The 23,696-nt window shown below is 33.4% G+C and overlaps 2 protein-coding genes across 2 annotated transcripts in view; one reads left to right on the forward strand and one right to left on the reverse strand.

Annotated features, from left to right (window-relative positions):
• Nucleotides 1-1,157: 1,157 nt before the first annotated feature.
• Rad60 (DNA repair protein Rad60) lies at nt 1,158-8,316 on the reverse strand. Its single transcript, XM_027378725.2, has 8 exons — nt 8,076-8,316; nt 6,145-6,322; nt 5,724-5,893; nt 5,227-5,401; nt 4,646-4,784; nt 4,106-4,240; nt 3,605-3,749; nt 1,158-3,318 (listed from the first exon to the last, which is right to left on the reverse strand). Exons 1-8 carry the CDS (start codon nt 8,122-8,124, stop codon nt 3,029-3,031), a joined length of 1,281 nt encoding a protein of 426 aa, XP_027234526.2. The 5' UTR covers nt 8,125-8,316; the 3' UTR covers nt 1,158-3,028.
• Nucleotides 8,317-18,078: 9,762 nt separating this feature from the next.
• Nucleotides 18,079-23,696, forward strand: part of LOC113825881 (sodium/mannose cotransporter SLC5A10) — a 32,778-nt gene continuing 27,160 nt past the window's right edge. Inside the window, exon 1 of the mRNA XM_027378726.2 lies at nt 18,079-18,532. Coding sequence (XP_027234527.2) covers nt 18,437-18,532 — 96 coding nt within the window. The 5' untranslated portion in view covers nt 18,079-18,436. The remainder of the gene's footprint in view (nt 18,533-23,696) is intronic.

Here is a 23,696-nt window from a genome sequence, read left to right on the forward strand (position 1 = left end):
ATTGTTTCCGTCTGAAAACCTTTCTGCAACTTTTTCAGCCAGGCATACCCCAATCAAGTTATATTTGAGAATGTTTGTACTGATGTTAAGTAAAATTGTCAAAAAATTGATGGAAAAGGTGCTAGTGTGACAGCACCTTAAGTACTAGCAGTCATAGCCATGGTCCCCATAAAGGGTAAAGGTTAGGTGATTAACAAAGGGAATACTGTGCCCGTGGCTCCCAGAGGCCTTTCATGATGAACCCAAACTTTCATCCTTTCAGCACAACCCTCACACCTTAGAAGTGGACAAAAGAAGGGGATGAAGAAATGAAGAAAAGGGGAAAGGGGAAAAGGAATGACCATGCAAAATAGTTGATGTGAGGGCTGAGGCCCAAGGTAGGGGTGATCCCTACATTGGGTGTCTTGATCTCCTAAGCCCCCCCATGACAACAATGACTATGGGATTGGAGGGTCTCATTAGTGGAGGTAAACATCTTCAAGAGCTCTTGTGCCAGCTCTCTCTGGACAACCATTAAATTCATTACATATCAGAGTGCTTTGTACACCATAAAGATATTGACATCTACCATGTCCAGGTAGTACTTATAAACAGCTGGGTAAAAAATGAATCAAAATGCAGTAATAAGAAGGTAGCTTGTGTATAAACATGTCCATGAGTTTGATGAAAGGATGGCTAAAGGCATATGTTTACCATTTAGGTAGAGAGTGTTGACCCCAGATGGCCAGAGAATGCATAGGATTTTCTGGTTCCCTTCTTTTAGAATCATAATGATAATGATAGTATCATTATACTATCATTATCATTATCTACTTATGATCTAAATATACGTTGATTAAAGAATGTACAATATATGCACTTCTCCTTGCTTGCATGGAATCTAACAACATGCTGGCAGGGCTGCAGCATGACATATATTACATGACATAATACCACCCTGAGACACAACCACTAAGGCATATATGTGTGCCTTGCCACTTGGAGATATCAGGTCAACCCAAGGAGTATGAGGCACAGCTTATGGCAGGGAGCATCAAATTAAACGCTATAGGTCATGCTGTGCTAGTCTGTTTCTCACCGTATGATACAGTGGGCTCAAAAAGAGTAAGTGTAGTTTATTATTCACTCGCCAAAAAAGGTAACTAAAACAAAGATGGAGCTGGTGCCTGTCCATTTTATATACAATTTGTATAAATATATAAAGATCTTAATCCTTTATCTTAACTTTTTTTTTTAATATATGTCAGATTAAACATTACCCAACATAAAATACAAAAACATTATGAAATCTTTGCTTTTCCAAAGTAAAAAGCACAAGTAAGGAGTACCATTACTCATAATATCATTATCAATATCACTATTGTATTATGCATTGTTTGTGGAAACCTAAATCTGCGAAAACTTATAATAATAATGATGTTAAGAGTCAAACGAAACAACACAAACTGGATATCTAACAGGGCTATTAATAAAAGACTAAAGAAAGCCTACTTTTTCAGAGAACATGAATGACATATCCTTTCTATTAATGACCAATTCCTTTAAGAGTAACATTATAATTATTTGGATTATAAATGACATAACACACTACATTTCTTATTCAATGAAAAATACATTAAAGTACATACAGGCAAAATTCATCAGCAAGAAAAAAGTTCATAGGAATGCTTAAGTAAATATGAATGTGGAAAAATTATACACACATGTATGTATATATGTATATACATGTATATATGTATGTATGTATGTATATATATATATATATATATATATATATATATATATATATATATATATATATATATATATATATATATGCATAAATGTGTGTGTGTGTGTGTTTGGCAACTCATCCTGAGTACTAGAGTCCCTTGATTCACAAAATCACTTCAGAGGAAAAAATATATTGATTGTACCTAAATTTAGTTAAAAAAAGATAATAATAACAAATAAATAAAAAATAAATAGTCTATATAATCTTTAAAAATCCACGCTTACACAAACAAAAATATTATGATTCTGGTGATTAGAATAGAGAAGCAACTAGGCCAACTTTTTCTTTCCTGAGATTGAACCTACAATAAGCCTAGTCCACAAGTCTGAGTGACTGGTAAGCTTACATAAAGTTTTACATGAATTAAATTGCAGCTTTCAATTAGTGTATTCACACTCAGCCATGTGTGAGTCATGTGTATCTATTTAGGCTGAAATATATAAGCACAAGTTATTACAGGCAATGAGTTATCATACAATGGACCACAGTCTTACCATACTATCCACACATAATGAGAGAGAGCAGAGTACCTCAGGGCTGTGGAAAATGGGGAAGGTAAGAAAAGGAGAATGCAGAGAGAGGGTTATGAGAACAAAATATCATGGGTCATAATGATAAATAACTGCCTCCATGAAAATTACACTGGAGATAATCTTTTACAAGATAAATGGTGACTGACAATCGTACGTAAAAGACGTTAGTAGGCATATGTTATTTTTGTCAAGGTAAAGGAACTGAGAAAGTAACAAAAGCAAGAGAAAAAAAAGCCATTGCTAGTCAGCCCTTCATTCCGCATTAAAAACTCAGTGAAGGAAAGAAATTTAGTACATATACACAGTATGATTTGTCTATCAATTAGTAGATCAACTGAGATAGAGAAAGGGAGGATAGGAGGGACAGGAGGGAGAGAGAAAGGGGAGAGAAGAGCAGGACTGGGAGAGGGAGAGGGAGAGGGAGAGGAAGCGAAAGGGAAAGGGACAGAGGAGAGAAGAGGAGGGGAAGAGGGGGGGGGAGAAACTAGAAGAAACTAGAAGAGGATTTTCACTTTCAGAAAATAATCTAAATCTGGCAAAGGATATAAACATTCACATACATACAGTTTTCCTGTGAATATTGATTTTCATCATAACCAGATATGCCTTTTGTGAAAATGGTAAAGATAAAAGCTAGTGTAAATACATATAAATATTTATTCAAACTTCTCGAAACACAGAATTCAATGAGCAAATTGGGAAACCAATACTAAAATACGAACTAACTATGAAAAACATCAATGCATTCATCTCCATCCAAATCTAAGTTATCTGGTGTGTCACTGGGATCTAACTTCTCGCCGTCAAAGTGGAACCTTAGAGTACTAACATCGACTTTCTTTTCTTTTGCGTATTTTTCCATTAACACTTGCATTTTATCGTATCGATTTATGTATATGTGAACATGTCCCTTTTTCTCAGCATTCTGGACTTTAAGCCTAATGCTTCCAGGGTCGTTTTCCTCTGAAGATTCTGCTCCTTTAGAATAGTCTTTTGACTGGATTCCACCCTCTGTAATCAAAACATTGTATATGCAGTTTATGTAAGTACTTCCTATAATACACTGTATACATATATCTACATCTTACTGCATTCATAATTCATACCAATTTACTTACTCTTGCAGTCATTTGTATATAATTTATCTGTGTTTATACAGTTTAAAATAAAAAACTTCATTTAATATAAAAAGAAAAGAAAAAAATCAGTGCAAGCACATATTCTATCACAGAATAGCACAGTTCCAACACTGAAGCTAAATACTAATACTGCTAGTGAAAAGTTCAGGATAACTTACCAATTATGTCAGCAACTTTAAGTCCCAACTCCCTTGGGTAAAGCTCTGGATTTATGATTTTATCATTGTGACTCAGAACTATCTGACTAACACCAACACTAAACCTTTCTGCGAGGATCTGGTATACGTGGGAAAACTTCTGCATCTGTAAAGAGGCAATGCATAACAATGGAGAAATAATGTCAAAGTATGCATTGTAAGATGGTATTCTAATATCTACAAAGATAAGATATATCAGGTATGGATACCTTAAAAATGCTGAATTATCATATGATTAAAATTCATTAATTTTCCATTACAGTTCTACATATCATTTCATAAACTTGTGTTATAAATCATACTTTTATTTCATCATTCAATCAGTCATTCTGATTTAAAATTTTAAAATATAGCCAAGACAAAACCTCAAGAAATCCTTGTATAATTACTATTTTCGATCTACTGCAACAAACAAGAATCAAAAAGCAAATGGAATACAAAAATATGTCTTGTCAAATTTACCTTTTTAATGGGTATGCGGAGATATTCAGTCCCCCATCGTACACGCAGATTTATCTCTGTATTTGTGTTGTCGCACTCATCGTCACTCAATACCAAAATATCGCTCATGCCACTCTGGTTCATGCTGTCATTGTTCTGTGAGAAGAAGGGTTCACCCACTAATGCCAGTATATGTATGTAATATCACTGTTGTCTTGTTTGATTTTTTTTACACAGAGATGGCTCCAGTAGTACTTATGGACTAAAGAGTCCATTGCTAAGCCTACCCTAGCTCACCAATTTATTTCAGCAAATGAATTTTTGGAACAAAGAGAGAGCGAGAGAGAGAGAGGGAGAGAGGGAGAGAGGGAGAGAGGGAGAGTGGGAGAGAGGGAGAGAGAGAGAGGGAGAGAGGGAGAGTGGGAGAGTGGGGAGGAGAGAAGGGAAGGGGAGGAGGAGAGAAGGGGAGGGAGGGAGGGAGGGAGGGAGGGAGGGAGGGAGGGAGGGAGGGAGGGAGGGAGGGAGGGAGGGAGGGAGAGGGAGAGTGAAACCCATACTTACCTCTTTTTTTGCCATCTCTTCTGCCAAAGCCTTTAGCTCTTTCATGGCTTTCTTTGTTTCGCTATTTCTCTTTAGCATTTTTTTTTTGTGCACTTTAACTTTTGGCAAGGGAGATGGTGACCCCTCCAATGTCTCGTTGCTGCAGAAAAAGCCATCATTAACTTCTTGTCTTTACATCTTCCTTGCATACTATTCCATCTATTTCCTTCTTTAACATAAAATCTTTTCCTCCTTCATACTTTATAATGAATCAGATTTTCCAATATGTACAAGTTATTAAAAGAAAGATATTAAAGAAATGCAAATGGTGCAAATCTTGTGTATACATTTGTGCAAGTAAGAACTGCGCTAAATATTTACAGTTTGAGTGTTTTGGCCCTTATAACCCAGCCACAGTTAAGCATGTTAATCCTCCAACAATACCAAGTATTTGAATATCTATGGTAGACAGCTGGCCACTTCTGCACCCATACTTTTTTGTATATTACAGAAAATACAACAAACATTAAAAGTCTTCAATGATTCACCAACAAGTCTATATAAATATCTATAAGAAAATCTTCCTCATTCCTTCCACTTACCTTGCTTCCTCAATAAGAATGACCTCGTCTTCGACAATGCTCTTCTCATTGATTGGATCGGACAGATCTGCTTGCTCTGAGGACTCGCCTTCTTCTTGTTTCAGTTTTCCCTTTTCATGTTCCTTTTCAGCAGTCATCATTTTCTTTATTTCCTTCATAGCATTATTACGGCAGGCTTATAGGAAATAAATTCATAAATGCATAAACTGGAACTTATGATATTGTATATTTCACCACATGATACAGCATCAACATTTAAACATGTTTATAAAATTTATTATCAATAGGCACTGACTGATAATCCAATTAATACTGAATCAGTACAATTGCATAATACATACTGTAACTATCCAAAAAGAAAAAAGAAAAAACAGAGACAGGAGTGAACATAGGATTTCATTTCATATATACATATATTCCATATATACACACATACCTAAAAGGTAAATATCTATTAATTAATTAAAAAAGGATAAAAAGGTTCACTGGTGACTCACAGCTAAAATCAATTGCGAAAAGGTCGTCACTGGAATTATCACAAGAGATGTCAGGTGAATGATCTATCTTTGGTCTCTTAGCACTAGGTGTAACCTCAACTGGAACCACCTCACAGTCAGATTCTGAATCCGACATAATGCCTCGGCTAACTTGTTTTTCTGGAGAAGGGCTGTTGGATGAATTAATGATAATATAGTATAGAAAAGAAGTTTAAACACTGTAAACACAAAACTAAAAGGAAAAAATGATGAGGGAAATGATGTAATACAAGTTGTTACTGAAAAAAAAGAGAGAAAAAAAAAAGGTAAAAAAAAAAAAAAAAAAAAATCCTATCCTCTTTAAATGATGTTTAATCTATTCCTTTAATTTTCAACTGTATCCTAATTCTACATTATCACTTACAATTTCCCTGCAGCTTACCTAGGTGAGAAAAGAGGCTGCTCATCTTCTTTTGGAGGTTCTGGACTTGGGGAAGGTGCATAGTCACTTAAATTGTCTAGTTCATCACTCGAGTAAGTAACATCCAGATTAATCACAACTGGCCTAGGAGCTTGTGTGTTTCTCTTTGGCCTTGCAGATTGCTGTCTTGTGCTGCCTCCTGGGAAATAAAGACAATTGAAAAAGTTGAACAAAAAAAACTATTAAAACCGTCATGGAAAAATCTGGGTCAAGGGCCAGGTGACATGAACATACCATCATCGGACAAAATGGCTGTGGGCTCCGTGATGCGAACTTGCTGTCATGAACAAAGGCCAGGGTGATGGAAAAGACTTGCCACAAGTGCACAAACCTTCTGGAATGTGATTAGACTCTTTTGGCATTCCAAATGGGGCTTTAGCATTATTTCCATCGATAAACGATTATGGAATGTAAGATTTGTGAGCCCTGACTGGAAGAGCACCAGCTCTAGGGAGAAAACCATTTCCATGCTGTGCATTGTATTCCTGGCTACTGTGACCAGCGGCACAGGTTGTATTACGGGAAATTGAAACATACAAAAAAAAAAAAAAAAAAAAAAAGCAAATAACCATTTTTTTACCCCCCCCCCCCAAAGGCAAATAACTTTTTTTTTTTTTTTTTTTTTTTTGGGGGGGGGGTAATCTTTCCAGTATGAATGCACTAAGTTGGGACAAATTGAATATGATACTCTTGCAAAGGATAAAAAGTTTCAGTCATTGGTACAAGAAATAATCTGCAGACATGAATGGTACGGCCAAAAATAAAGGAAGCATATCTCTGAAAGCACTGCTCTCAGTCTATATCCACTCGATGCTGCTGAGTTTCAACCTTTCCGTGCATAATGAGGTGAAGACAATATTTCCCGGGGGGTGTTGGGGGGGAGAGTACACAACCAAACCTCCACTCGGGCAGTGCCCAAAGGGCACACCTAGTTAGAGCAACTTAGATTGATATATAAATTTTTTGACATGGAGTTGGGGACTTAGTCTAAGGCGAGTGTGTCCATGCTGTAAAGAAATACCCTTTTTTTTCTTGCACTGAGTTATTTACTACATAGAGTGATGATATGGAGTCTATGCAAGGAAAATAAGCTATTATCATCTGGATAAAGCAAATCAAAAAACAAATATGAACACTGGAAAAAGGTAAAACAGCTACAAAAATTATGCTAAATAACTTTGAAAAGGGGAGGCACAAAGTTTTGTCACTGATCATGTGTTAATGTGTGTCCAGCCCACATGCTGCACACCCAGGATATTGGCCCCTTACATAACCCACTGCGGTATACCCCCACTGCCCGTATTGTTGGCACTGTGATTTCCGTGACACAAATGGACCCAATCGGTTAATAAACTACTTACCAAAACTCTCCTATTCTTTACTATAAGCGTTCTACCTTAGCAAAGGTGGATAATTTTACTAATCTTATTCTAAACTATTTAATAAATGCTTGCACAACACTTTCTTGTAGCTCTACTGGCTGTGTTCTATCCACATATACTTGAAACATTTTGATTTGAGATGGAAGACTTACAGCTGAAGCCTTTGGCACTCTGGCCTATAAGAAAAAAACAGCCACAATGTACTATTTTGCAGGGTAAAGCTTGGGTTGGTTACATATTTGATGATAAGCTGTCAGGGAAGCGAATAACATTCCATCTTGCCAGAATATTTGTGGTGCAAGTCTGCTTTACTTTTCCAGACCACTGACTTCACAGAAACAAGTGGCGGAGGCGGAACTGAGATGCGTATGCAATTTACAGACAGGGATTGTTCAGTAAACATTTACCGTTGATTTTGGGTTTGCGGTTATATCTGAACACCTAAAAAGGTACAGCTAAAAAAGGAGGCTAGGGTAAGACCACAGAATAAAAGAAAGACCTTTAACTTACCCCTTCTACCAGCTGTCGTCCCTCCAGATCTACCTCGAGCGCGCGGCATTTGATTTCGTCTTCAATTTACACACTTCTAATCAATGTAACAATAAAATGGTAACGTTGAATTGGAAGTTTATTAGCCTCCGTTGTATATATTAAAGTTGCAGAATGAGCCAAAGGAAGATAATGATAAAACTACTTGAAGATGCTGGCACGGGTCCTTATCTTCTTCAAAGCAAAGGAGGTAAATAAATACGTTCGTGAATGGACGAATCCGGATTCAAGGTTTGAAAACGTTCGCCTAAAACGAATGCGAATGCAAACGCGGAAATTCATTGGCTCGAATACGAAAATCAAATATGAAATATTCTCCCTGTACTCAGTTTTAGGGAGAAGGACCCTCACATTCATTTCAAAATGGTAAATAGATATGCAAGGGTCGATTTTTAACCAAATCTTGAAAATTGTTGGCTTATGTTTACCTTTTACATTCTAATTTTTTCGACCAAAAATTGTATCATACAAGTCTCAAGTGTCCGATATTTTCAGTTTTTTTTCTGTTCGATGAAGCAAAAATCGGAAAAGCGGTGCGAATAGTCCGTATGCATAGTATTACAATTTGCCTAATCCTATATTCGCAGGGCAAGAAATTGGGGTCTGAGATAAGTAATGCCAAAAAATTATAAACAATAATATGCCGCAATAGGGCACTATTGTGTATGCCCATTACCTATTGATAATTGATAGTTGGCAACTTAGCAACTGTCACGCTGTACTGTCATAAAAGGTTCTTGTCGCGTTTGCAACTTTGTGGCGAGGCGAGCCGCGCTCAAGGTCGTAGTCCCCACCCCGCGCTGAGCAGGCTGGGTGAAGCCCCGGCTCCTTCTCCTAAATTGCTTTTCCTCCTCCTTATCCTTCCTCTATCCCCACTCTTCCTCCCCCCTTTTCTCTCGATTTCGATTTCGTTTGCCAAATGAGATTGCAATATACAAATATATATAAATACATACATACATACACACACACACACACACACACACACACACACACACACACACACACACACACACACACACACACATATATATATATATATATATATATATATATATATATATATATATATATACAGACAGACATGATGTATGTAAGCATCAATACATAATTAGAAAAAAAAAGAATTTATCTCTGCACACTCATCTAAAACGAAACTGAGTAACCCAGCCTATCTCAAGTCTGCATAGGTTAGGACATACATACAAACAAAACCCCGTCTGAGGAATTAGTTATCAAAAATGCAGAGAACATTAAATTCCAACATTAATTAATTACTCATTTTGCTACTCTACTGGGAAATTCAAAGTAAAAGAGACTGTAAAACACAAACTATTCGACTGACCTTCCGCATTATGAGAAAAACACGGGATTCATCCGATGGAATAACCGTCCCAGCTTGTTCACTCAGCTGAAATTGGGTGAGCTTTATGGTATCTAGTATATACTCCCCCCCAAAAATCAATTATAACAATCAGTAAAATGTTCTCTGAAGCCAAAACCTGTTAAGGAGGGTTATATGGAGTCAGATCAAATGAAGATTATCATACACCTTTTAGTGATATCGGGGATAGGCCTATGTTCTTCATATCCCATTTATAAGCTGAAATACGCAACAGAATCGAAGAATAAGCGGATTAAAGAATAAAAAATATTTAATATATATGTTTTACTCTATACCTCTATAGGGGAAAATGAGAAATAAACTGAGGATCTAACATACAGCAGAAGAAAGAAAAGTGGATTGCAATAAAGAAGATTGAGCTGTTTGGGATCCGTGTAAAGACTAGGGTTAGCTTACCTGAGCCAGACTGCAGACTTTGGTCAAATTGTTGGGTAAAATTCTGTCCGCGCAAATGCAGTTCTCGGGTAACTTTCCGCGCACGCTTAGTTCTTTTTTTAAATCCCTATTCCGCGCATAAAATTCTTTTGACCTTTCCGCACACTTGTTCCATCATCCGTCCACAGATCCGTCCGCGCAAATGTAGACAAAATTATGTTTTCCGCGCATGAAAAAAGGTAATATTCCCCGCGCAAGAAAAATACTCTACAGTCTGGTAACAAAGCAACGCTAGCTAAACAAGGACCTTGTGGATTTACTAGTACTTGTAAACAAAATTACAAACGAAAAAACTTAGGTAAAAAAAATCCTGCATGGACATCAGAAAAAAACACTTTGTCATATAATTAAGCTAAGTGTAATCCCATACGAAATGAAATGAAAGACAAAGATACAAAATGGCATAATTTAAAACACAGTGGATCGGGTTGCGTTACGGAACAACGCCATGGAAAATTCCGAGGTTGCATTAAGCTCATCTTGATTCAATATGCTCTAAATCAGGTTAATTTTTTTTTTATCTCCTTTCGCCTCATTTGGGTAGGTAAACAAGCAAGAACAAACATCACGGTGAAAGCCATGGTGATAAGAACTGCAAACAGTAAACAACTAGAATATACTTATGATGAAATGGAGGAACAAAGAAAAATATCGCTTTATGATCTGAGGTAAAACGATGAAAAAATTATACATATACCTATATAAACGTCAGAGGTACATTGAACTTTCGTCGAAACAACCCGAAGGAGAGGAAAAACCTCAAAGAGACAACATTCACTGCACATGAACTTCCGAAATATATAGCAATGACACAGGAATTCCCCTAATGTTCTGTTTTACGATGACATGAGGATCAACGCCCACAGACAACGGAAGTCGTGACTTGGACGGATCAGAAACGGTACAGAACGACACTAGCATTAAATACAACGGTAGTAATGGAACTACAAAAACTCATGCCAATGTGATCAGAGCTTCACACTAATCCTATTATGTATAGAAACCATCATAACGCATATACTGAATAGCATAATTGGCTAAGAAAAGAAGAAAGGAGAAGAAAAAGAAGCAGAAGAGTAAGATTAAGACGAAGAGGAAGAAGAAGGAAGAAGAAAAGAGAGAAGTAAAAGAACGGCAAGCTACCGTTGTCCGCTGCATCGAGCCCAACATGCAGGATTAGGATATAGGAAAGAAATGGGGCCGCAGAGTCCACTCGCTGATGCAAAGTAAAGGATTTTAGACCATGATGAAATCGTGTGTTGAAAACCGGTTATAACCACGCGTTACAAAATGCTTTTCCGTATAATTTTTTTTTTCTTTTTTTTAAGGAACCCTGTCATTTCCCTCCAAACCGCTGGTAACTGTGTTTGCATTTTGGATGTTCTGGACACACACACACACACACACACACACACACACACACACACACACACACACACACACACACACACACACACACACACACATATGTATATACATATATATATATATATATATATATATATATATATATATATATATATATATATATGGATATATATATATATATATATATATGGATATATATATATATATATATATATATATATATATATATATATATATATATATTTACATGCATATATATATGTATATATATTCACATACATACATACATTATATATATATATATATATATATATATATATATATATATATATATATAGATAGATAGATAGATAGATAGATAGATAGATAGATAGATAGATAGATAGATAGATATATAGATATAGATAAATAGATAGATAGATAGATAGATAGATAGATTGAGCCATACTGTTGACAACACACACACACACACACACACACACACACACATATATATAAATGTATATATATATATACATACATACATACATACATACATACATATATATATATATATATATATATATATATATATATATATATATATATATATATATATAATTAACTAACTGGTCTCTAAGAAGGAGAAGAAAAAGAAGCAGAAGAGTAAGAAAAAGACGAAGAGGAAGAAGGAGAAGAAAAGAGAGAAGTAAAAGAAACAGTAGCAGTATTAGTAGAAGACGAATAAGAAAAAAAAAACGAAAAGAAACGTCGAAATAAAGTACAAAGAAAAAGAAAAGAAAAAACAAAGAAAATAAAAAGAAAATACAAACAAAAATAAGAGAATACAAAGAAAAAGAAAAAAAATACAAAGAAAAGAAAAGACAAATACAAAGAAAAAAGAAAAATACAAAGAAAATAAAAGAAGGTAAATACAAAAAAGAAAAAATACAAAGAAAGAAAATACAAAAGAAAGCAAAAAGAAAAACACCAAAAAAGAAGAAAAATACAATGAAAAAAGAAAAGAAAAATACAAAGAAAAAGAAAAGAAAATACAAAGAAAAATAAAAGAACAATACAAAAAAAAGAACAGAAATACAAAGAAAAGAAAAAACAAATACAAAGAAAAAATAAAAATAAAAAGAAAATAAAAGAAGGAAAATACAAAAAAGAAAAAATACAAAGAAAATAAAAAGAAAATACAAAAGAAAACAAAAAGAAAAACACCAAAAAAAGAAGAAAAATACAATGACAAAAAGAAAAGAAAAATACAAAGAAAAAGAAAAGAAAATACAAAGAAAAATAAGAGAACAATACAAAAAAAGAAAAGAAATACAAAGAAAAGGAAAGACAAATACAAAGAAAAAAGAAAAATACAAAGAAAATAAAAGAAGGAAAATACAAAAAAGAAAAAATACAAAGAAAATAAAAAGGAAATACAAAAGAAAACAAAAAGAAAAACAAAAAATAGAAAAATACAATGGAAAATGTAAAAAAAAGAAAAGAAAATCAAAGAAAAGGAAGAGGGCAATACAAAGAAAAATATAAAAAGAAGAATAATAAAAAGAAAAATGAAGATTAAAAAGAAAAAAACAAACAAACAGAAAAATACATTCCTATACAACCCACACAATACTCTTGAAGACGATCACGTGCAAAGGTAATGCACTTGTATAGATAATGATGCTGTCATTGGCAGAGTATACGTTATCTGTTATTTTTTTTCGTTTTTTGTACTGTTCCCACTTAGATTACGCTGTATTTTTTCCGACCTAGGCTCATACATATCTTTATACTGTTTCCGAATGCATGTATAAACTGTTTACATTTTCGAATAAATAGATTAGGCTGTAGTTTTTGTTCTACTTAGGTTCATATGTATTTTTATACTCTTTCTGAATGCATGTATAAACTGTTTAAAATTTCGAATAAACAATATAGGTTGTAGTTTTTTTCCTACTTAGGGTCATACATATTATTTATACTCTTTCTGAATGTATGTATATAAACTGTTTAAATTTTCAAATAAACAGATTAGACTGTAGTTTTTTTTCTACTTTCTGAATGAATATATAAACTGTTTAAATTTTCAAATAAACAGATTAAGCTGTATTTTTTCCCTATTTAGGCTCATGCACATTTTTCTACTTTTCCTGAATATTTGTATATAAACTGTTTACATTTCCGACCCTCTTACAGACACGTAACATTCATTGTTGTTACTTGATTCATGAATGAAAAGGTACGCTTTTTCAGACACTTCATTTGTTGTTATTCTAATGACCTTGATAATTTATGTTCAAGTGTTCTTCATTCTCTAAAATGCACTTTCTAGTTATATTGTTTAATATATTTTACATTTATGTATCGTAAATAATGTTATTTACATTTTATACCAGCAGTTGCCATTTCTATACTTTAATACAGAATGCATTCACTGTATGTATGGTATCTGATTTATTTGAATAATTTATTTGCTCCTGGATGTCAGTTTCTCAATGCTAAAAATTATTTTTGTAAGGCATTAACTTTCACACTGAAGTTGTTTGTAGTGCACATTGATGTTTCCTTTTGTAATTAAAAATTTGGATGTTATTTTAAAAACTTTATTCTTAGCTAAATAATGTATTGGAGTGATGTCCATCCCTCCTCCTCCATCCTTGTTGATATCTAGGAATAGACATAAAAAAGATAATCATAAATTATTAAACATAAATGAAAATAAATATCTAAGAAGAAAAAAGAAGAAGGAGAAAGAAGAGGTAAATTTTGAAGTAGTAGTAAAAGAATAAATGACAAATGAAAAGAAACGAAGAAGAAAGATTCAAAGAAAAAAGAAAAGAAAATACAAATGAAAGAAAAAAGAAGAAAAAACATAAAAAATAAGAAAAGAAAAAGAGAGAAACAGAGGAAACAGAAAGAGAAAAAGATAATTAGGCAATACTCTTGCAAATGATCACGTGCAAAGGCGATGGACATGTCTAGATAATGATGCTGTCATTGCCCAAGGTACCTATATATTGCCTTTTCTGTATCTGTCAACTCTAGAATTCTCTATGAGATTTTCTTTTCATTTTTCTTGAGGGTGTTGACCATCTTAATCACCATTAACATTAATCTTAATAATATCACCAGCTTAAATATCACACAACTTATAACAATAATTAATGAACTTTAATAGAGATCTTTACCATCAAAATGTTAAGATTTGTTTCGTTATTGCTCATAATAAACATGACTGGCAACTCGTATCCATGTTTTTATGGAGCTAATGCCGTTGTTATTAAATACATGATTAGTGGGACGAACTAGCTCGTTCTGCGCATGTGCAGGATTGAATTTTGAGCTCGAAAGGTAAAGCTCGTCCAGAACTGTATTAAAAGTTGATTCTGGACGCTGACATTGCGCATGTACAATAGAGATTTGAATTAAACTTTTATATGGGATGAACTTTCATAATGCGTATTGAAGAAGCCCTTATTCCTGGTTAAGAGGTGTATTAAAGGCTGATTATAGACGCTGTCATTGCACATGCGCACTAAAGATCTGGATTAAACTTTAATACGGATTAACTTATATAGAGCAATCTGAAGCCGCCCTTAGACCCACTGCATCTTGATGAAAATCCATTTCATCACCTTTATTCACTGCAAATATGACTTATTGTCTTTTTTCTTTTCTTTTTACTTTACAATTGCTACTACTGAACCATTTTCAAAGAAGATACATTGAAAAAACACTTACCATAAAATACTACACTTATTATCCTTCTCAAATAAGGGGCGGAGCTAATAATGTCAGTCAATGAGACTGAGCTGTGAGATATCAGATATAGCTAGATGCATAATTATCTATGTAATTTACTAGATATTGTTATAATTACCTACAAGAAAAATAATATTTTCATTTTCTATTTATGATAACGAAAAATTGCTTACTATCAACAGCCATTAAAATACTCTTGGGAGGAAGTAAAAATATAACTTTTGGATTCAGTGGTCTCACTGGAGGTGGAGCTACCTAGCTGTATGTTCCTTGCATTAGCAGTGAATATTATCGTTAATTTTGCATTATTCCCACACAGATTTGGCTGTTGATTTTCCTAACCAGAATCATACACTTTTTAAAAATTCTTTTAGAATATATGTATAATTTAAATTTAAATTTTTAAATTTTCGCGCCTCAAACCTGTTATCGCTGCATCTCATTAGTACATAACCTTTGTTGTTCTTGCTTATCATTTAATTGATTTTTAAGAAACTTTATCTCTTCCTATTCTAATGACCTTAGTAGCTCATGTTAAAGTATTTTTTCTCTAAAATGCACTTTATTTTCCCCAGTTTATTTATTTATTTATTATTATTATTTTGTTTGTTTATTTATTATTAATAGTTTATTTACCCATTTATTATTATTAGTATATTTATATATTTATTATGATTATTTTATTTATCTATTATTATTATTTTATTTATTTATTATTATTATTTTATTTATTCATTATTACTATTTTATTAATTTATCTATTATTATTTTATTTATCCATTTATTATCATTATTTTATTTATTCATTTATTATTATCATTTTATTTGTTTATTTATTATTGTTATTTTATTTATTCATTTATTATTATTATTTTATTATTTATTTATTATTATTATTTAATTCATCTATGCATTATTATTATTTTATCTATTAATTTATTATTATTTTATTTATTTATTATCATTTTATTCATTCATTTATTATTATTCTATTTATTTATTGTTATTAATGAATGAATGAATTATTATTATTTTATTTCTTTATTCATTATTATTATTTTTTGTTATTATTCTTTATTTGTTTATTTACTTATTTATTATTATTACTTTATTTATTTTTTTTATAAAGGAACAATGTCATTTAGGTTTTACATCAGCAGTTACCATTTCTTTTATACGGAATACATTCAATGCATGTAACATATTGAATTTACTTGCATAACTTTATACAATTCGATGAAAATCTGGCACTCGCTGTGTTTCTAAGTGTATGTGTGTAATTTTAATCTGTGTATTTATTATTAATCTCTCGTTTGTTATATCTGCATATCATATCATGTGTATCACTTGAGTAGCTTTGGCGTGGTATAGAAGACTTTGTATATATGCAGTTGTAATTACATGCTTAAATCTTACTGGCGGCACTCCGTTTGTCTACTCGTGTGTTATCTTAATACAGTGTATAGATAACTTTCATCTTCAGCTTCTTTGTCTTTCTATCCCAGTTATATAACAGGAGATATGTGTTGGATGTCTTGTTTATATGTCCTTTATAACTTGTGAAAATAAGGTTTTAGGATATTGAATCGCAAGACAGTGTATGCAGTATATATAGTGCACACACACACACACACACACACACACACACACACACACACACACACACACACACACACACACACACACACATATATATATATATATATATATATATATATATATATATATATATGTATATGTATGTTAATCATTGAATGTATATATGTATGTATAAATGTATTTATGAGTATAAACGTGTGTATTTTTTTCTTTTCCTTTTTTGATAGGCACTTATATAAATTACTCTTTCGGAATGGTTATACTGAATTATGATTATCTTTATGTTTGTCTGAAGAGAAAAAGGGGACTCTAGCATATAATGAATTCGAATAAATATCTAACCAGTTACGCGTCCAAGAAATAGAGGATTTTAATGGCTTATGAGTGCATGTTTCAGAAATGAGAATTTTAGGTATTATCTCCTTCTATTATATATACATAAGATGATCGTATACCTTTGGCCGTGTTTTAAAGTGATGTAAAACATTAAAAATACGTGGAGTCTTCTTATTGTCTTCAGAACAACAAAACACGAGAGAAAGAATGATAGCGATTTTTTTTCAAAGTAAAGAACTTCCATTGTTTTCTTGCTTGAAATATGCATTATCATTATCATTAACAGATATTATCATTGCAATTACTTTTATTGCTATTGTGAGTGGCATAGGTCAATGGTAGAGCGCTGGTTTTCCTTTTTTGTAAATATTACTTTTATCATTATTATATAATCGTTAATATCATTATCAATCATCTTAGTTATTTTATTGCCATTATTATTATTATTGTCGTTGTTTTATTATCTTTATCATTACCATTATTTTTGTTATTAATAATTTTATTATCATCCTTATCATCATCACCATCATTTTCATTATGATCGTTATTATTATTATCAATGTTATTACCATTACTATAGTTATCATAAAAATAATAATAATATTAGTAGATGATAATTATTGTCAAAAAATTATTCATGTCATTATTATTACTATCACTTTTATAATCATCATTATAATTATAATTGTTATTATCATTATCATTATAATTGTTATCATCATCATTATCATTATAATTATTATCATCATCATTATCATTATAATTGTTATTATCATCTTTATCATTATAATTGTTATCATTATCATTATAATTGTTATCATCATTATCATTATAATTGTTATCATCATCATTATCATTATAATTGTTATTATCATCATCATTACTAGTATACATCATCATTCCCTTCACGATTTTTTTTCTTGAGCTCCTCTCCTCCTCCTCCCCGCCTGCCCGCCTGTTCGTCACGAACGCACAAAGCAAAGCAGCGAAAAAAGGGTACACCTTGGCAACAATCATCAAACGTTGTCGTACAGCTGGAGGTCACCTACTCACCCCAGGGATATAGAGGAGGAGCACGGTACAGCCAGGCAGGTCTTGGCGGGGAAGCGGTCGAGTAAACAATCTTCGGATCGTCGTGTGGAACAGGCTTTCTGAATGAAAATTGCAGTATCGACATCTGTATCGACATATATATCGATATAGGTTTTGCTTCCGTAGCGGTTCAGAGTCGATCATCGCAGGGATTGCATAAAGAGCGTAAAGGGGTGAAGAGGAAATAAGCAAGACACGAACAGGGAAGGAGAGGAAATAAGCAAGACACGAACAGGGCAGAAGAGGAAATAAGCAAGACGCGAACAGGGAAGAAGAGGAAATAAGCAAGACACGAACAGGGAAGAAGAGGAAATAAGCAAGACACGAACAGGGAGGAAGAAAAATGATGGATAACGAGGAGGAAACGACGGTGCTGCAATGGCCTGATGTGTTGGTCATTGTTTCGTATTTCCTGATCGTCCTGGCAGTGGGTGTGTGGGTGAGTAGTCCTTCGATATTACAAAAGCAACAGTGCAGGTAAAATATATATTGTCAATTAGTGTGACTTTTGCTCTAAAGTTGTGGTCTGTTTCATCACTAAAGGTGTGAGAGTAATCTTTAAGTGCACGTTATTATTCTATGCATGCAAACATTACAAAACCCCGTTATATAATACCTGTGATCTCTGTGATATTATTCCGCTATTTTGTCATGTATTAATGTAAATTTGGTGAATTGCTCTTCCCAACTACCTTGCCGCCGATGTTTTTGTTACGAAAAGATACCGCCTAACGCTAACATTCAACAATAGGAAAATATTGTGTAGTAAAAAAAAAAAAAAAAAGGTGCGGGGCCGAGTGAACCTCGATATAGTGAACTATCCGGTTTTTGTGTTTTTTTGGAATGCTTGCTCACACGATCGGTGGATAGCTAAGCTACAGACTACAGTAACACGAAACATAATTCACTGACTACAATAGCACGAATGTGAAACATGACACTGATAAACCAAATGATATAAAGTAATAAATATGACAAATGTCGAATCACATTTAAATAATCGCAGATGTTTTTTTTTTACGATAACATACCGCCTAATGCTAAAATTCAACAATAGGAAAACATTGGCATTGTGTTGTAAGAAAAAAAAAAAAGTGCAGGGCAGAGTGAACCTCGATATAGTGAACTATCCGGTTTTTGTGTTTTTTTGTGATGCTTGCTCACACGATCGGTGGATAGCTAAGCTATAGACTACAGTAGCACGAAACATAATTCACTGATAAACCAAATGATAGAAAATGATGAATATGACAGATGTCGAATCACATTTAAATATTTCTCCTGATCTATGACCGGACGCTATATTAAGAAATATTAAGAGCCGAATTAATAAAGATTCATCGTCATCCAATTTCGCATTTTCAGTACGATCTCAAGCTGACATATTAATGATTTCACACATACGTAGATAATCGCTTTAATTGCTTAGGAATATCTACGAATAAACTACCACATTAAGCTGCATTCTCTAATATTACAACTCGTTTCTGCATCATGAATAGGAGCCGAACATACCACCTGGGAAAGGATAAAGGCACCTGACATATGCCATATATTTGATAACAAACGACCTTGATGCAGCTTCAGCGTTTATCTAAGGGAGATACGTATGTTCTGTCAGAGCATGAGAGCCTTTATCTTGGGGAGGAAAACAACAAATAAACAAATAATGTATTGATCTAGAATAATATTTCCCTCTTCATAAAACGCTTATATTTACTGTGTTTTCGACATGTCATGGGTGGTAACCATTTCTGATGTTCTGAGAGTATCATGTTTATTGATACTCACCATACTAATTATAAATCATCATCTTCATTAATACTCATCATACTAATTATAAATCATCATCTTCATTAATACTCACCATACTAATTATAACTGAAGCTGATACAATCTATCGCCAGAGCTGCTAATAAATGTGATGCGTGATATATATGGTCTATCAATCTACACATTCATTTTTTATCCTGTTTATTCTTACCCCCCAAAAAAAATATTTCTTGATATTTTAATCCGTCGGCGTTTGAAGGAGGAGTCTCCAGGGGAGAGTAAATAGAAAAAAAAAAAAAAAAAAAACGCTGAAAATACGAATTGTCAGGAGAGATAAAATTATTAAAGATGTTAATAATCACACATTAACGGTTATTTGTAACGAACACTAAACAATTCATTGTCCCTCCATAACAAGTACTCCGCTGGTGACTAAGCGTTTATCGCTTGTATCGAGGCGGAATCACGTGGTTAGGCGATGGAGAAGAAGAGTAGACTGGAATAAAAATAAAATAAATAAATAATTATGGAACTAATAGGTATATGCCCATATACGCATATACACGTGCACGACCATGTACCTTTACAATAATTTACATGCGTGTACACATGTAAACGAATATATACACAAGAAAACACGAAACAACCGATTTTACATAACGGTCATATTGTCTTGGGTCTGGATTTGCCCCTTTTCACGGGAGTCATTTGTTTGTTTGTTTCTATAACTTAGAGACTAATGATCATATCTTTACTTAACAAAATGCGTTTGAAAGAGGAATAAGATTAGTTTCTACAGTAATGAAATGGTAAAGATCCATAAATGAAAAAATATAAAAAATGATCTTCAAATATCCAACTTTTTGTTTGTTTGTTTTTCGATGTTTCCTTTTATTCGAGCTACGGTTGATTCCTTGTCCCAGAGTTTTTGTCCGATTAAAATTTTGGAATTATCTTTGGAAACCTTGTGGAAATGCGTAGACATCTACGTCACGATTTTATTGAAATGTTGCTTAATTTTTTTATACGAATTTTTGAAAATCGAAAAAAAGACAAAAAATTATTTTTTTTTTCTGAGGAAACTAAATTGAATTTCCAAAAAAGCGTGACGTAGTTGTCTTAGGAATTCATTGATGTTCATTCACATTTTTTTTTCATAACACAATTCATAATCCTCTGGGACAAGAGACCTGCGCAGACACATGTGAAAAAAAAAAAGCGGAACCCCAACAAATTTGGTATCAAAAGATGCGGAATATGAAAATACATAAAATATCCGAAAATCAAGAAAATCCATAGGACCATTTATTTCTTAGAAACATTTACCAATATGCCCCCCCCCCACCCCCATAATTGGCCACGCCCCTTTTAGGGACGGTTCCCTTAAGATAACGTTGATAGATCAAAAATATTTTGAAATACAAATCTCTTATATTCGTTTATCGTGGATGCTTCTTGTGATGTAACAATTGGTATCAGATATTTATAGGCCGATTTTTACGAGTTTACACGAATAAATTATACCATACTCTTTCTTTACATTTATTTTTTCTAGTAAATGGATTTACACTGACATAATGATGTTTAATCGATTAATTAGTTTCAAATAAAAGCGCAAACGTAAAACTATTGCAATCAGAAAAGTCTAAAGCGGTGGCGTCGCTTGGAGCATTGTCGCGTGGGTCCCTGTGAGACGGCCTTGAACGCGCACGGGCCTCCAGTCCGTGTGAATATCTATTCGTTGCGAGTTTGTTTTTGGAAATACAGACTTGTAACTGCTCATGTATTATCACCGAACCCTAAACATACTTTTATGATGAATTTGTCAACATCGAATCAAATATACTATATTTTATGGAAAAGATATTTGAAAAGTCGCATAATTATGATTATTTTTATTTTTCTTCGTCTTTCATAACGTAAATCTTTCATTTTGGTATAAAACTGTTATAAGACACTTTTATCTTCCTGTGATCCATTTCAATAGGTAATGTCAAAATATAATGCATCATATTAGCTCCTGTGAAGCGAGAGTGCGGAAGGGTGAAAATCGCTGACAGCGGCAGTGGGACTCGGGGTTGTGGCCTCGCGCGCTGTCCAAATTCTTCGCCGCCGAAGTTCATATTCACGTGGGTGATTCTACTCTTATTTACGAATATGAAACTGACCATAACTCATTTTCGACCACTCCGACCCAAAATCGCCAGGGACAGTCCCTTCAACTGATGTAACTCTTGTGAAATGACTGAGGATATAAGTAAAATGTAAGTGAATTGTTTTGGAGGTCAAACTAGTGAAGATCTTATTAATCACAAGTTAACTGATGAAACTATTGATGAAACTATCTTATGAGGATATATACAAAGTCTAATGAATTGTTTTGGAGGATCTAACTTCATTGTAGCCGAACCAATACTCTATTTATCATTGCTCAGGCTGGAACAACAACTGCGGTTACGAGGAAATTTGTTTACCTTATAGTCTTGGAATTTACTTCGTTGTGAACGGATGTGAAGCCAAAATAAGGAATTAGAAACAAGGTCTTTATCATGCTGAAGAGCGCACTAATTGCCATTTACTCGAAACGTTTTTTTTACTTTTCAGATTCAGCAACTTTACCTAAGTCTTTCTGTTTTGTTTCTTTAAATTTATGCTTTGCAAAATAAATAGATATGTACATGCAACTCTGAATTATATTCTTCAATTTCTAGGGATAGTCATGGAAGATTTTTTTTTTTTTTTTTAGTAATATGTATAAACTTTTCAGTGATATACTTAGATTGAATGCAATGGCAAAGTCCGACAGCTGATTTCATTATATTTATCGACGTGGGAAAATGGTGAGCAAGATTGAAGTTTTTGGAACACCACCGTTTTCCCTGTCATTATCTCTTTATTCTGTCTGTCAGGGTATCTGTCTCTCCCTTTATCTGTCTGTCTCTTTCTCTCCTTCCCTTCTTCCACTTTCATTAAATAACTAGGTATATCGATACACCAATGATCAAATATATACATTATTTTTCTCCTTATACGTAGAATTTAAGATTTCATTCTTCTTTGTTAGCATCTGGTGGATCACAACTCACAACTTTTGTCTTTTGTGTTTGAGCCGGTGTCCCATGTTATTTTTTTCTTTTCTTTTTCTTTTTTTTTCTTTACGCTGGTACCTGTTGCACATTCTTGCACAATTCTTTTGCGCACTTACTCGAAGTCAGTGGCCAGTAACTGCGTCCGAACACAGGATACAACAAATATTTTTTTTTTATTTTCCAAAGAAACCTGAATATTTAGCGCGGTTACTAAGCCGTTCAGTCAACCTTGTGTTCCATTGGATCGTTTGCCGCCGAAAACTGCATCCGATTTCTTGTTCTAAATCAGATAGGTTGCCATTATTTATGAAGATGCGAAATGAATGGTCATGTTACCGATTATTTTCTAGCCGAACTAAGCAAGAGATTTTATCCACACATAATGATATTCCACACATAATCTTTGAAATATTCACGCCTTGTTTTTGAAATATTCACGCCTTGTTTATGAAATATTCACACCTTGTTTATGAAATATTCACACCTTGTTTATGAAATGTGAATTGTGTGTGATTTTGCGTGTGCATGTGTGCGTGCTTGCATGCATACATGCATGAGTCGGGGTGCGCGTACGTACTCATGTGTGTTATATTGCATACATGCGTATGTGTATGTTAATGCACATTTATTAAGTGGGTGTGCTTACACGCGTGCTTGTGTGCGTATATTTATGTATGCTTATGTGTGCATGTGTGCAGTGTGCATGCATGCATGCATAAATGCAACACTGCATGGGCGGGA

Source organism: Penaeus vannamei, chromosome 10 (genome assembly GCF_042767895.1).
Source record: "Penaeus vannamei isolate JL-2024 chromosome 10, ASM4276789v1, whole genome shotgun sequence".
Taxonomy (NCBI): Eukaryota; Metazoa; Arthropoda; class Malacostraca; order Decapoda; family Penaeidae; genus Penaeus; species Penaeus vannamei.

What these genes read in the sequence shown, in the direction of transcription:
- Rad60 (XM_027378725.2), bottom strand. Translation starts at nt 8,124, where the DNA reads ATGCCGCGCGCTCGAGGTAGATCTGGAGGGACGACAGCTGGTAGAAGG. An exon ending in GACGACAGCTGGTAGAAGGG is followed by an intron (nt 6,323 to 8,075) that starts GTAAGTTAAAGG and finishes TTTATTTCCCAG; the next exon opens with GAGGCAGCACAAGACAGCAA. An exon ending in ATTCTTATTGAGGAAGCAAG is followed by an intron (nt 4,785 to 5,226) that starts GTAAGTGGAAGG and finishes CTTTTTCTGCAG; the next exon opens with CAACGAGACATTGGAGGGGT.